Source organism: Lutra lutra, chromosome 17, assembly GCF_902655055.1.
Source record: "Lutra lutra chromosome 17, mLutLut1.2, whole genome shotgun sequence".
NCBI classification, from domain to species: domain Eukaryota; kingdom Metazoa; phylum Chordata; class Mammalia; order Carnivora; family Mustelidae; genus Lutra; species Lutra lutra.
Window position 1 is genome coordinate 13,673,201 of NC_062294.1, and position 14,941 is coordinate 13,688,141.

A 14,941-nucleotide genomic window follows, 5' to 3' on the forward strand; every position below is an offset into this window, starting at 1 on the left:
CGCGTGCGTGCAGGTGAGCGTCCCGCCCCGCTCCCGCTCCCTTTCCCGCCTCCGCCCCCGCCCCGGTGCTTGGCCACCTGCCCGTGAAACTGGTGGTGGATTGTTGCCCTCGGGTCGCTCCGGGGCGGGGACACGGAAACTGGCCATGGAAGGTACGTCGGGGACTCGGGAGCCCCGGGCCCGGCCAAGAGAGCGGGACCCAGACCGGCACCTCCGCCCGGACCGAGACCGCCACCCCGAGCGACACCGGGACCGACCCGGGGACCGGCGGAGGGAGAGAAACGGGGGCGAGCGGAGGGACCGGGACCGGGACAGGGGGAGGCACCGAGACCCTCGCCAGGACAGACACCGGGTCGGGGACCTTCGCGCCGGTGAACAAAGAGTCTGGGAAAAATCCCATCAAAGTCGGACGCGGGACAGACCCCGGAGGCCGAGCTGGGACGCAGCCCCGCCCCCCTGGCCCGCACCTTGGGAAACCCCGGAGCTACCGCCCCAGAGGAAGGAGCGCTTCGGAGCCAGTGGCCCGGCAAGGTGAGGTGGGGCTGCGGGGCGCCCTGCGACCTGGGGACCCGGGGTCTGAGACACTCCTCTCTCTCCCCCGCTGCGGTGCTCCAGCGCCCGACTCCATGGTCTAGGAAGGCGGCTTCAAGGAAGAACGTGCCATTCCCCCTTTTGTGGTCTTAGAGGACACCTGGGAGGGAAGGAAAACCTTACGGTGCCCCACTTCTTGATCCGAACCCGATTAACAAAGTAGAAACCACCCCTGTTGGCAGTGGCAGGGCCGGGGACCAGATGAGGAGGAAGAGAAAACTTCAGGAGCGGAAAGGGAAGGAGTGGGAAGGAGGGTAGGTAGGTGGGGTTAACCTGAGGCTCCTCCCTGACCTCATCCCACCCTACCGAGACGTGCCCACAGGACCGTCCCGTGGGGCTTCGGACCCTTGTCCTGTGTTCCAAAACCAGCCTTCCAAAGTCTCGTCAGGGTCTGATAAGGTCAGCCCAGTGAAGGGTTAATAGTTAAATCTGTAACCTCTTGTAGGGGTATATGCATTTCAAAACAGACTGCTGGGAGAAGCTACTCTTAAACCCAAAGAACTGAATCTACCTAAAACTCCCCCACTGAAGGGCAGAGATTGCCCAACGTTGTCAGTGAAGTCTTCTGGACAGCCTCCTGCAAATCCCGACTGTTCAGATCCCACCTCCCTGAATGAACAAACTGGGCTGTCCCTGCCTTTTAGAGCACAGACGATTCTGGTAAGGTCTTGTGAGGTGAAAGCCTCATGCTATCCTGGAAGACTTAGGGAGCTGGGAGAGGGAGTGGAAGGGAGGAGAGGAGGAAGTCAGCTCTAGACTCCACACCCCTATCAGGAGTTGGGTCTTTTTTCCATCGAACATTCCATCCAGCTCCACAGATATTGCTGAATTCCCAGGTTATGTGCCAGGCCAACAAGGAGACAAGTAGGTACTGGAGTGACGACTGCCTTCTGGTTTTGGACACCTGCTCTTTTCTCTAAGGTAGAGTCAAGCTCCTCTCTGCTGTAGGATTTGAAGGTTTAAACTCAGTTCCCTTCCCAGTTGTGTCCACATAGCGGGAAAGCTGTTATCCTGAGCTTATGTTACATTATCTAAAACCAACTAGCCAAACTCTGACAAAGGTTATACCCAGATACAGTCTGAGGCACGAGCTGTTGTGCGTTCCTGACCAAAACCACATTGATTTGGTAGCTCCCGAGCTTCATTTTGGGTTTCTTTTTAAATCAGTATCCTTGTCCCTCACCACGACCCCCTGCCCCCCACCCCCACACCCAAAGTGAGTGAAGGGATTACTTTTGCTTTTTTGGCTCATAGCCAGTTGGTGGTTTGAAACCAAAAGACAATTTATTTCCGCCTTTCTTCCACACAATAAACTTTGATTTAATGGGCAGGGTGGAGGGGCCAGGGCTCCATTACTTAATGGGTGAGATCTACTGACAGTGTCCACAGTCTGGTAGGAGACTGACCAGTAAATCTGCCACTGCAGGGGAAACAGATTTGGAGAGAACAGATCCCCTGCCTGAGATCTGGAAGGTTTCCTGGAGGACATTGACCTCGAAGCTGAGTACTGGAAAAGGAGCAAGAATGAGGGGACTTTGGTGGCTCAGTAGTTAAGGTTAAGCATCTGCCTTGGCTCAGGTCGTGATCCCAGGATCCTGGGCAGCCTGCTTCTCCCTCTTCCTCTGCCCCTCCCCCGCTAGTGTTCTTTTTCAAATAAATAAATAAAATCGAGAAAAGAAGAAAGAAAAGGAGCAAGAATGGTAAGACTGGGAGAGGAAATGAAAGGGGTTCCAAGCAGAGAACTAGCTTCCACAGTGACCTACAGAACGGGAGTGCAGGTCATCTTTTTGGGGGCCAGGGGAGAGGAGCAGTTCACTATGGTTGGGTCTTTGAGTGTGATGTTGTGAAGAGAGATGAGCAGGGCCTTGTGTGCTGTGCTGAAAGTTTGGACTTTATCCAAAGTCATGAGAGTTTAAGGATTTCAAACCCCAGAGAACCATAATGAGAACAATGAAGGATCCCTGGCGTCCAGCAGGTAGAAAGCTCGGGATATGCTGGATAAAGCGGGGGAAGAAAAAATAGTTCCAAAACTAGCAGAGGAAAAGGGAGAGACAGGAAGACACACAAAGTTATCTGTATTACCCATATGCCTAGAGAATTATTGTGGATTCAGCCCTTTGCAAAGTAACAAGAGAAGGAAGAGAATGCCAGCCTGGGCATCAGAGTCTTTTGAACGTAAATTAGCTTTAAAGAAGGCCTGGTCCATGCTGAAATGGAAAGTTAGGCTCACAAAGGTGGCTCCCAGCTACCTGGTTAGATAGCTTCAGCAGGTGGGCAAACCAGCATCCAATCAGTGCTCAGAATTATAGGGATGTGTGGCATGGTGGCTTAGCAGTGTTGGGCCAAGTGTTTGGATACCCTGTGGGGCCCCTAAACCAGAGAATTCTCTGGAATATGAAATGGTGCAGCAAAATCTGTTTGTTCTGCACATCTCTTTAATGTCTCTTTAATGCCAGCGTGAGATGTTCAGGGTTCTAATATTGAACAAGCTGTTGATTTTGAAGCCCCTAATGGCCACGTATGTTTTCAGTTACAGTGAACCCACTGCAGGGAGATACCTGCCCTCGAACCCCAGGTCTGGACTAGAGGAAGTGGAATATTACCAGTCAGAGGCTGAAGGACTCCTGGAATGCCATAAATGCAAATACTTGTGCACTGGGAGAGGTAAGCCATTTGGGAGGCATTGTGACCGTTTACTGTTTGCTGATGGTTCTGGAAGGGGTCTGAGCTGATGAAGTGAAAATTCAAGCAGACTTCCCTTTTGGGTTCCTAACATTTTCATTTATACAACTGCATGAGGTTCGCATTCCCCCAGGCCTCCAAAAAAGTAGGTACATCTGAAAAGTATAGTGAGATTTCCAGTGCTTCTCTTCAAATGTCTGGCAGTCAGGCGAGCAGCCATGGTTTCGGGTGGCAGGTGGAACCTCAGGGAGAACCAGCTGTGAGCTGCCCGCCGTGGGAGGGCTGGGTTAGAGACAGAAAGCCACCTGGAGGGGGCAGCCTGGTAGCAGTTCATGCCATAGGATGTCTTTTAAAGTTTGTTGTCTGAGATCCATAGGAAGAAATAGATCTTCCTTGAAGGCCCGGGTTCACACACATACACGCACGTCGTGAAACAGTACTTACCTTATTAGATATCAGCTATGTGAGTAATTTCTGTTCTACCCTGTTTTACTGAGAACAAACAGGGGAAAAAAAATAGTTATAGAACATGCAGTTTGCAGAATATGTGAATAATATGTGTCGGCTCCAAGTGTGGTGCCCCGAGTTCCCATCCAAGCATTCGTCCTGGCCTTGCCAGTAATGAAGAAAATCTGGTTTGCCACGGTGAGCCCTTGTAGCTCACGTGATTTGGTGAGAAATTCTTCTAGGCTGCCTATGACTAAGGGGGAAAACTTCTCAGCCTAAGGGAGAGAAATCAAGGAACTTGTACCTGAAAGTGTATCATAGGATGATTCCAATAATGTACATGATTATGGGGTTCCCTGGAACTTCCGTTAAAGAGCTCTAGGCAATCCAGGTATGAGAATCGACACTCTGGTTTACATGTATTGGCACAACCTCGCTGCTTCTAATTTGCTCAATAATTCCTGAAACTCAGAGAGGTATAGTAAGAGAACAAAGCCACACAGCTGTTACGTGAAAGACTTGCAGTGGAAACTCAGAGCCTAACTCTAAGGCCTGAAATGGTTTACTTGCTTGACCTTTCTTTTCCTTTTTTTTTTTTTTTTTCCCCTTGATGATAAAAATAATGGGAATAAGCCAGAGGCTGCGTTAACAGGTTTCTCAGTAGAAGTATGTTTTCCTCTGTGATTATTTTACCAAGAGGAGAGGGCAGGACTTGGGCCTCCTGACCAAAACACACCTTGATTTAGCTTTGACTGCTTCCGGCTGTCTGGCTTTGGACCTAGAGATCGTTTCTGAGTCAAGACAGTGGAAGGCTGGTTTAGAAGTCAGAACCCTGGAGGGCCTATAAAGATCTCTGGATATGCAGAGGCCCACATCAGTACATAATTCTTGGTGTTGTGTCGAGAGAAACAGCCATTGAACACCAGGAACTTGTCTCCAGCAGGCAGTGCAGGCCTGGATAAAGGTCACCCGAAGATTTCCACCCCTATCTTAAGAGTAGGTCTTTTGTGACTGCTTTTCCTTATCAGTGAACTCATCTCCTCCCTCAGCAAACTGGTGGAAATGGGAGGCTGCTATGGCCCTCTCTGACTTCCTAGGGAGACTCCGAAGTCATGCTTTGCTAGTTCAGTGGGACAGTCAGGACACTGATGGAAAGAGATGGATCTCACATTCACTTATGAGCAAGTCCCCTCAGATACTAAAATCTTTAGGGGGTGAGGCTTAAGATCAGATAAAGAGCAAGTTCAGCTGTCCCCGTGTGTGTCAGATCACCAGGGGATCCTATGCACATACAGGTTGTGCTCATTTATTATTTGGAGGGACGGCTAAGAAGTTGCAAGTTCCCTGGGAAGAACGTGTATTTCCTGCTCCCTCTTTGGCTCCCTGATTTGTTTGGAGCAGTTTCTTTTTTTCCTTTGTTCTTTCTCTCTCCCCTTTGACTGGCAATGTTCACATCATGATGTTTGCATTCAGCTTGTAGTCTGAATTACACGTCTCCCCCAGCCCTGCTTATTCTCTCCTGGTTCTGTTAAAACTACAATAGGAACAAGGGATTGCAGGGGCTCTGCCCTCCCCATACAGCAAAACATTGGGAAAACCCTAATTGTCCTTTACACTGGAATTTTTTAAACTCATCGTGGTATTCTATACACCTTCTAAAAATACGAAGTAGATTTATATTTGCTGAGATAGAAAAAAAATGTTCCTCCTATATTCTTAAGTGAAAAAATAGGTTATATAATAGGGGCTAGAGTAGGACCCTGTTCTTCACCTAAAAGCAAATAACAGAAAAAATGATAAACTATGATAAAAGTCCAGAAGAAAAAATAATGGTATTTTTAAATAGTTGGATTTTAGGTAATTGTGACATTATATGTTTTTGTCTTTATTTTTTCCTATCAGTATATAGTATTTTTATAATTAAAGACAATAATAAGGCTGTCTGCATCTTGGAGGAAAGTGAAGAGAGTAAAGACAATACTTGATAGTCTGTCATTCCCATTGGAGAGTGTGTAGATAGATGTACCATGACTTCATACATAAACCAGCTGGACCCAGGCACAAAATCCCGTTCTCTAAACACCCACCAGGGAGCTGCTGACCGTCTGCTCGTAGTCAACTGACCTACCAGGACTGTGCCAGCATAAACAATTTCCAGCTCAGAGCACCTAGCTTTATAGAATCCTGAGGAAAAAGAAGCCACACACAAAAGAGTACATAACTGTATGATTCCATTTACATGAAATTCTGGAAAGGCTAACCTCGTTCCTAATGGCAGAAAGCAGACCAGTGATTGTCTGAGGAGGAGGGTGAGGCATTGACCACAAGCAGTCTCTTGGGGGAACTTTCTGGGCAGATGAAGATATTCTGTATCTTGCTTCGGAAGACCTGGCATTTGTGTTTGTCAAAACTCAACAAGCTGTACACTTAACGTGGGTCATTTTGTTCCGTATCCATTATATCTCAATGAAGTTGATTTTAAGGAAAGCAGCCAGTTTGGGCAGAAAAGCTGGAGCTCTTTCCTCGTCCAAGACAGAGAAGCCAAGGGTCCCCCAGAGAACCTAGCCCTGCGAATAGAATCACAGCCCAGATTTGCTCTTGAGGGAAACCAAAGAAAACAAAGTTAAATTGTAAAACAGACTTACTAGTTGAAATCTAAGAACAAGGAAGCCCATTACGTTTCTTTAATTCAGTAAACCATGTGGGTTTAATTAACTTGATCTTTCCTCTTTCCAATATATGTGAACCACGGTTAACATTTTGATGTATGACTCCCATGCTTTTTTCCCGACTTCATTGTATTTTTTAAGCTCTATGTTATTTCCTTCAAACTTGGAGAAGTTTCCTCTTTCCAACTGAAGCAAGCCACAAAACGTATCTAAAGAGGAGATCGGTCTTTCTTAGTCTCTTTGGCAAGGAAGGGGTGGGGCAGAGAATGTTCTCGCCTTCCATGGAGGATGCCTTTCTTTCTGGCCGGGAGCTGGCCTGATTTCTCCCGCCATCTTCCTGCACCCCGGCGTGGGGAGGCTCCCTTGAGAGTTACTCTTATTTTTAGCTCTGAGCACCTCCGACAGCATTTCCAGAGCCCACAGTTCCCCGCTCCCATCTCATGCCCCTCACGCAGCTGGGGCAGCTCGGGCCTCCCGGGGCAGAACCCAGAGCCCGCCGCGGCGGCGTGAGCTACCACGGGGAAGAGGAGCATCGAGACGGACGTCTCCGAATACGAAATAGCAGCTCTCAAAATGGTAACACACCCTTCTTTTGCAGCCTGCTGCCAGATGCTGGAGGTGCTCCTGAACTTGTTGATCCTGGCCTGCAGCTCTGTTTCTTACAGTTCCACAGGGGGCTACACGGGCATCACCAGCCTGGGGGGCATTTACTACTACCAGTTCGGAGGCGCTTACAGTGGTTTCGAGGGTGCCGACGGGGAGAAAGCACAGCAGTTGGACGTCCAGTTCTACCAGCTGAAGCTGCCCACGGTCACTGCGGCGATGGCCTACAGCGGAGCCCTCATGGCCTTCTGCTGCCTCCTTGTCCTCCTGGGCGTCCTGCGGGTCCCGTGGCACTGCCCCCCATGGCTGCTGATTGAAGGCTTGTTGGACGTGCTCATCGCGGGGGCCTATGTCCCCGCTCTGTACTTCTACTTCCACCAGCTCTCGGCTGCCTATGCGTCCCCGGTGTGCAGAGAGAGGGAGGCGCTGTACCAGAGCAAAGGGTACAGCGGCTTCAGCTGCACTTTCCACGGGGGGGATATAGGAGCTGCAGTCTTCGCCGTCCTGAGCATCGGGCTCTTTGCTCTGGGGGCTGTGCTGGCCATCCGAGGTTACCGGCAGGTCAGGAAGCTCAAAGAGAAGCCTGCAGAGATGTTGGAGTTTTAGGCCTTTTAAGCCAACCCATCAAATGTCAGCGGTGGAAGTTACTCCGAACCACTGTCTTTCACGGAATACTTGGCCATGGGACTTGCCTGCACTTGAAGAGGGTGGGGCCAATATCAGTGTCCTAGGGGGGCCAACATCGGTGTCCTGGGGAAGCTCCAGGTTACACGGAGCAGCCTTCTCTGAGGTTATAAGTTCTCGAGTCCTCTGCTGGTGAGCGAGTCAAAGTTATTGAAACAGACCAAAACTGGAAGTCAGGACTCACGAGGAAAAGGCACGGGCTGCAGCAAAATGCACTTTTGATTAGCTCAAGGGAGATAACCCTGTGAATCTGAAGAACCTTATCTTCCAAGTTGGAGGAAAGCCCTATACACCGGAGACAACATTCAGGCTTAAACTTTTGTAAACACAGCTGTCTTAAGCAGATGAGCCCCAAAGTTTTTCCACACTGAGGGCTTGGATCCTTCACTTCCTTGATGCTCTGCAGGCAGGGTGTAGGGAAGCTGGGGAGACTCCGCCTGTAAGTTGGAGGTAGGCGTGGGCCGAGCAAAGAGGAATCAGATTCATTCACTGGGCTGCAAAGAAGCTATTCTAACAAGCCCCTTCCAACGGCCTTGAAAACTCAATAAGTGTTTTGTACCTCTTGTAAATGTACCATTGTACCGAGAATTAAACCCAACATCTGGAATTCAGGATCCATCCAGAATAAAAGAATGTAAAATCTTTTCCAACGGAAGAATGCAACTTTTGGCTAGACAGCTTCATGGGTTCTTACTGCATGTTAAATTGTGACTTCGGGAACATTACAACATATTCTGGATACAAGTGAATATGATCTTTGCTTTACGTAAATCCAATAAGAGTCCAAAGAAAAATTTTAACTTGGAGGTGATGCTCCTCTTTACAACACATTTTTAACAGTATACCCTTAAACACAGGCAACTTGTCATATTTAAAAGGTGAGTTCCATTTGGGTTTAGAAAGTGAAATAAATGCTTATCTATGATTAGACAATTTCTTGAAGAATACATAAGAAAGCATGAAGAGTATTGGCTTCTGGAGAGAAGGAGATTTTATTTTCCATTTTAGCATAGCTTGACTGCACGTTTCAATTTTATTTTAGAGAAATAAAAAACTTGATTTGCTCCCCTCTTTTTTCACATTTACAGGGCAAACACAGAAGTAGATGTCTAATTAAGCGGGGTATTACATGATCAGCCACAAAACCAGCCTCACCCAAAAAGACCCCATAAAAAATAACCAAAATCCCATGTCTGTTTTGGTCTCCACTTCCCTCTCTAGAGCCCTCGCTCTGCTCTCTTTCCAGAGACTTGTCCCATCCTACCATCAAAATAAACTGCTGGTTCCGGCAATCACCCCTGTTCTCTTCTGAGAGCTGTGAATCTTTCTGCGCTAACAGCGAGGTTAGAAGTACAGGAGCCTGGGGGTGCCTGGGTGGCTCAGTTGGTTAAATATCTGACTTCAGTTCACATCACCATCTCAGGGTCCTGGGATGGAGTCCCTGCTCAGTGCGGGGGGTCTGCTTTTCCCTCTTCCTTTGCCCCTCCTGCTCGTGCTCTCTCTCAAACAAATAAACAAAATCTTTAAAAAAAGAAGAAGAAGAAGAAGAATAAAATACATGAGCCTGTTTGATATTAATAGCTAAGCCAGGCCAGGCCTGCCTGGTCTGTGATGGTACTCAGTGGCCATATTCCTTCAGCAGACCCAACAGCACTGGACCCGGCATCAGACCATTATTCCTCTCAACTGTCCTATCCGGAGGGTGGAGGGTAGTTGACAAGATCTAGATTTATTTCATTTCAGCCCAGCAGATACATGCATGGATCACGACTGCACTGTTTTGGTCGAATCTGCCCCAGGAGGAAGCGTTCAGGTTTCTCCATCTTGTAGCACGACAGTATTCCTGTCTCCTTCAGGGGTGAGACGTTAATCTGCGCACAGAAGGAAAACCAAGGCAGAGAAGGGTATTGGATGCAGGGGAAAAGTGCTCCCCCTGAAGTAGAGCGATGTTTGGGCCAATTCACTTGTTCTGCTCTGGGGAGCAAGTGGCCAGTCCCTTACAGTGCCTGGGTGGTGAGTGGGCAGTTCTGATCTGATGTTAATTTCAGATCTAAATTAGAGGAATGTAGCTTGTTGACTGTCAGAGCTTTTGGCTGCTGTGTCCCACAGACGTCCCAGGAATTCGTGTGGGCCTGGCAGGAGTTAGGACCACCCGGCCCAGGAGATGGTGCCTCAGTCTGTTAGAGAGACTGGTATTTCGCTGCCCAGTTTTTAAATGTTATGGTACTCCCCGGTGTACTAGCGAGGCTTCCCGATTTCTGGGAAACCACACTTCTCATAATTTTTCTCATTTTTTAAATCTCTCACTAAGCCCCTTCCATTGTCTAAACGTTAGTGAGTAGCATCACTCTCCGCTTGCATTCACATTTTATGACTTTCCGAATATTTACACGTACTTGGCTTTCACCGGGGCCTCAGCCCAGCCCTGGGGGATAAGACAGGCAGGCACCACTTTCCCCAGATGAGGTGTGTGAGGCTTCTGGTCCGGGCAACATCCCCTGCAGCAGAGTGTAGGGACGGGAGCCCGGCGTTCCCACTCTAGGTTCATATGCTTCTCTCTGAATTCTATTCTCTGACCCCTGGAGCATGACAGGTGACATTCTTCCAGAAGTACACCTAAGCAGAAGGCAGGGCCTCTGTTAATGATGAATGAAAGCTGACCTTGGACGAGAAGATACTCAGTGTCCAGTCACCTCTCGTTTCCTTAAATGCATAAGAAACCCCCAAGTGAACAGCCCATGTGTTGGTCAGCTGAACAGGCCGGTCTGTCCCCACAGTGGCATCGGAGCCCACATAACGAAGTTTGTGGACGCTGTGGGAGCAGATCTGAAAACACCTCCTAGAATAGTAAATGAACAAGACTCAGAACAGCGTGTGGGGTATGCTTCCTGGTGAAAAAAAAAAAAAAAAAAAAGGGAAGTGGGGAATGAAATGCAGATTTGAGTCTGCTTCATATGCATGAAAGAACACTGGAAAGTTATATTAGGAAATAATGAAAGTGGGTGGGGGCAGAGAACAGGATGGTCAGGGACAGGAGTGATTTTTCCCAGTGTTATTCCTTTTTATGTCATTGTTTAGTTTTTTAAAAAAAAACTTTAAAATTTTAACTGTAGATTCAGGAAATGGTAACAGATGCGCCCTCTACCCCGTGTTCCCCGGGGCTCCTGTCTTGCGTCACCAGAACACGGTGCCGGCAGCAGGACACTGACGTTGGAGAGCTGTGGATTTCACCGGCTGTACTGCACTTGTGTCTGTGTGTGTGCACACTTCCGTGCCATTCGGTCACAGATATCTTCACATCACCACCACCACCATGATCAGCGATAGAACTCTCCCATGCCAGACGTTGCTAGGGCTCCCCCACATCTCCCCATCTGCCAATAAGCATGGGTCTGTGCTCACTCTCCAAATTGTGTGCTTTGAGACTTACATAACAGGAATCACACAGTGTATAACCTTTAACACTGGCTTTCCTCTGCTCATCGTAATTCCCTGGAGATCCGTCTGAGCAGTCGTGTGTCTCCAGAGCTCCTTCCCTTGGACTGCTGAGTGGAGTTTCTCGTGGCATGGACACATCTGACTGCTGACCCTTCGCCTGCGGAAAGATATCTAGGTTTCTGATATGAGGCAATGACAGATAAAGCTCCTGTGAGCTTTCATGTGCACAGTTTTGTGTAGACTTTCAGTGTGTCTTTCTTTAGGATAAATGTTCCAGGAGTCTGGTCTTAGGGTCACACGGTACGTATATATAAAAATATGTTTTTTTAAGAAACTTGACAAAATTTTTTCCAGAGTGGCATTTTGTTTTTTGAACATGTGAATATTAAGGAAAAAAAAAAAAAAACAACTGGGGTTCCTGGCTGGCTTAGTTAGTAGGGTATACAGCTCTTGATCTCAGTGTTCATGAGTTCAAGCCCCATATGGAGCATGGAGCCTGCTTAAAAATCCATCCATACATGGGGCGCCTGGGTGGCTCAGTGGGTTAAGCCACTGCCTTCGGCTCAGGTCATGATCTCAGGGTCTTGGGATCGAGTCCCGCGTTGGGCTCTCTGCTCAGCAGGGAGCCTGCTTCCCTCTCTCTCTCTCTCTCTCTGCCTGCCTCTCCGTCTACTTGTGATCTCTCTCTGTCAAATAAATAAATAAAATCTTAAAAAAAAATCCATCCATACATACATACATACATCAGTTTAAAAAACAAAACCAAGGATGTTAATATTGAATCAGATCGTGTCCTTAAAAGCAGGGCACCGGCGGTACTTCTCGAGTCTAACCTAGACTTTTCCGGGTGAGTGATGTCGGTGTTAAATCCCAAATCTCTCTCCTCCTAGGTGTGGTACAGATAGTGGAGGTGATACTGAATGGCATGGTTCTCATGTGTGTCGTGTCCTCCTACTTTGTCCTTGCTGGATTCACTGCCACCTTCACCAGTGGTGGCGGCTTTGGGAACAACTACTACTCACCATTCGAGGGCACCGAGCTGGAGCAGGTTCGGCAGCTGGACCAGAAGTACACAGTGCTCCGGGCACCCCTGATCTACGGGGGCGTGGCTGTTTCTCTGGGGCTGGGTGTCCTCACTATGAGTGTTTTACTCCAAGGAGCCAAAAGTCTTGAGGAACTGTCGGGGAAGTGGCTCCTCCTAGAGGCCACCTTCAGCCTCCTGGCAGCGGTGAGCTACGGCGTGGGCACCGGCATTTACCTCCACGTGGCCTTGCAGATCAATTCCACGGACACTTGCAGAGCACGAGAGAGGCTCTATGCCCGCAAGGGTCTCACCTGGATGAACTGCCAGCTGGCAGGCACGGACGGGGCGGCAGCCACCTTCGCCTGCCTCCTGGTGCTGCTGTACGGGGCCGGCGTGGTGCTGGCCCTGCAAAGCTACCGGGAGCAGAGGCTCCGCAAGGAGAGCCAAGCGCAGCGCAGCAGTCACAGCGATGCGCCCGAGTACCTGTGGTCTGAGACCCTCTTCTCTGTGGGCAGTCCACATCCCTGTTTCTCTCAAGAAAAGGTGTCTTTTCAAATGACACGTTAGACAACGGTGGTTTTCACATAATTGATTTTGCAAATGGTCCCGTCAGGACGCTTGGGTGGCTCAGTGGTTGGGCATGTGCCTTCAGCTTAGCTCATGATTCCAAGGTCCTGGGATCAAGCTCAGCAGGGAGTCCGCTCTCCCTCTGCCTCTTGCCCTGCTTGTGCTGTCTCTCTCTCTGACAAATAAATAAACAAAATCTTGGAGGAAAAAAAAAAAAAGTCCCACCAGTACCAGTGCAGAGCTCCATGATCATCTCCGTTTTCTTTCGAAAAGTCTTCGTTGGCTGAGAACTTGGGAAAAAAAAAAAAGAAAGAAAAGAAAGAAATCACGCTTTTGCAGCAAAGAGCAACATCCAGAGTCTGGGTACACTGCTGCGGTGATGGTAGGATCATGATGATACAGAACTAAGGAGCCAGAGAAATTCAGAAGGAGAGAGGAGACCTACACGTCCAGGGTAGCAGGCCCAGCGCTATAGCAGAAATACTCTTGTCTGACATGACTACTTAAAGTCACTGAAAGAAACCTGTCTTTGCTCCCCGTATTTGGTCCCTGGGGAATGATTTTAAAGCAGCTGTATGACTGAATTCTAAATGAGTAGCTACAGTCTGATTCTCCTAGAAGGAAGCCGCCATGACTGCCTGAGTCCCAGGAGCCATCTTCCCTTCAAGGCGGGAGGTGGGACTCCCGATACATGAAGGCAGATGCCGGTAGTGTGCAAGTTCCTCCTCACAGTTGGGCTGAGAGAAAATGGGTTTTTGCCAGCATTCCAAGTTCCTTGTTTTTGTTGCAAGTCATTCATTTGGATTTCACATCCCTAAAATATGTTATAATTTTCTAAAATACAAGCCTTTCCAGAGAGAAATAAAATTCATGAGCTTCTTCAATGCATTATTCAACTGATTCAACAGAACAGTTAATTTTACTAGACTAGAAGGGTTTTTTGGAGGTTTCCCCTTTTCTGCCTTCCCTGACAGCACTCTCCAGAGAGGCCTTCAAAGGCAGCTTGTCATCTCTCGTGACCCTGGATTGTTTTCACAACGTAATATAGATCATTGACACTGAATATTAAAAATAAAGTTTTCGGGGCGCCTGGGTGGCTCAGTGGGTTAAATCCTCTGCCTTCAGCTCAGGTCATGATCCCAGGGTCCTGGGATCGAGCCCCACATCCGGCTCTCCACTTGGTGGGGAGTCTGCTTCCCCCTCTCTCTCTCTGCCTGCCTCTCTGCCTACTTGTGATCTCTCTGTCAAATAAATAATAAAATCTTTAAAAAAAATAATAAAGTTTTCAGTTATTTTAATCTCAAGTTTTATGGCTGCTCTTATACTTTACGACCGTCTCAGACTTTCAGTTCATGTCAGATGCACCTCGAAATACACACGCCCTTATCGTTAAGTTTTTCCCTAATTGCCCTCTTGCTTCTCAACAGCTAGTCCTTTTTTTCTGTAACATCACAGTTTTACTTTCATACTATAAATGAGGTTAGGCTATTTATAAATTAAATTTTTAGTACACTTCTAAAAACAATTCATTTCCACAATGCCAATTCTGACATCAATTTCCGATTCTTTAATTTCTAGTGAGTAAGAAACCAGCAAACATGAGCCTCTTTCCACATATACCAAAATGGCTGTTGGGAGAAACTTCCTTTTCCTCCTCCCCACCTTCCAGCTGCTGTCCTCCCTGGAACATACTCCTTCTCCTCTCAAGTCCCTTCAACAGTTACTTCTTGTAGAACCGATCCAAGCTGAAAGATCAAAACTAAACCTCATACAGAAATGGGAAAATACCTCATTCTCCTTCTATGTAGAAGTAAAGCTTGGAGGAAAATAATCAACTGAGCATCCACATTCTTAGGTTAACGTACAGACGCGGTGCCACAGAAAGTTGCTTCCCTGTCACCCTCAGCCTTGAGGCCATGGCCAGAGCCCCGTTTTCTCCAGCTAGTAGGATGTTTAACAGCAGCAAAAGTCAAAAGAACTCGCTCCTTCCTCACACACACCCCAGAAAAGAAGATTCCTGCCCTGCCCCCCAAACCTAGCATTCTTCCCCAAGACATGTCCCTGTGAGAGTTTTACCCATGTCTGAGTCTTACTCTTGATAAAACGGGGACTCTGGCCTATCTAGACTCCAGCACTGTGCCCCGGGCGGCTTAGCTACTGCCCCGGAGAGTCCCCTCCTCCTGAGGGATTGGAGTCCATCTGTCACTGCACTCATAACCTTCCACCTGTGCAGTTT

The 14,941-nt window shown here is 48.2% G+C and overlaps 2 protein-coding genes across 3 annotated transcripts in view; one reads left to right on the forward strand and one right to left on the reverse strand.

Annotated features, from left to right (window-relative positions):
* The first annotated feature begins 12 nt into the window (after positions 1–12).
* Positions 13–13,584, forward strand: MARVELD3 (MARVEL domain containing 3). Of its 2 annotated transcripts, none has more exons than XM_047710304.1 (3): positions 13–531; positions 3,122–3,255; positions 12,005–13,584. In XM_047710304.1, the coding sequence occupies exons 1-3, from the start codon at positions 146–148 to the stop codon at positions 12,703–12,705; spliced, it is 1,221 nt and encodes a 406-aa protein (XP_047566260.1). In that variant the 5' UTR covers positions 13–145; the 3' UTR covers positions 12,706–13,584. The 2 variants fall into 2 exon arrangements, with proteins under 2 accessions (XP_047566260.1, XP_047566261.1); XM_047710305.1 differs by lacking the exon at positions 12,005–13,584 and adding an exon at positions 6,988–8,327.
* Positions 11,747–14,941, reverse strand: part of PHLPP2 (PH domain and leucine rich repeat protein phosphatase 2) — an 80,793-nt gene continuing 77,598 nt past the window's right edge. The window contains exon 20 of the transcript XR_007123792.1: positions 11,747–11,767. The gene's annotated coding sequence lies outside the window, so the exon portion shown is untranslated. The remainder of the gene's footprint in view (positions 11,768–14,941) is intronic.

Bases quoted from the DNA above. Each gene is read 5' to 3' on its own strand.
- MARVELD3 (XM_047710304.1), top strand. From the start codon at position 146: ATGGAAGGTACGTCGGGGACTCGGGAGCCCCGGGCCCGGCCAAGAGAG. The intron at 532-3,121 runs GTGAGGTGGGGC...GTATGTTTTCAG, and splicing joins GGAGCCAGTGGCCCGGCAAG to TTACAGTGAACCCACTGCAG. The intron at 3,256-12,004 runs GTAAGCCATTTG...CTCTCCTCCTAG, and splicing joins ATACTTGTGCACTGGGAGAG to GTGTGGTACAGATAGTGGAG.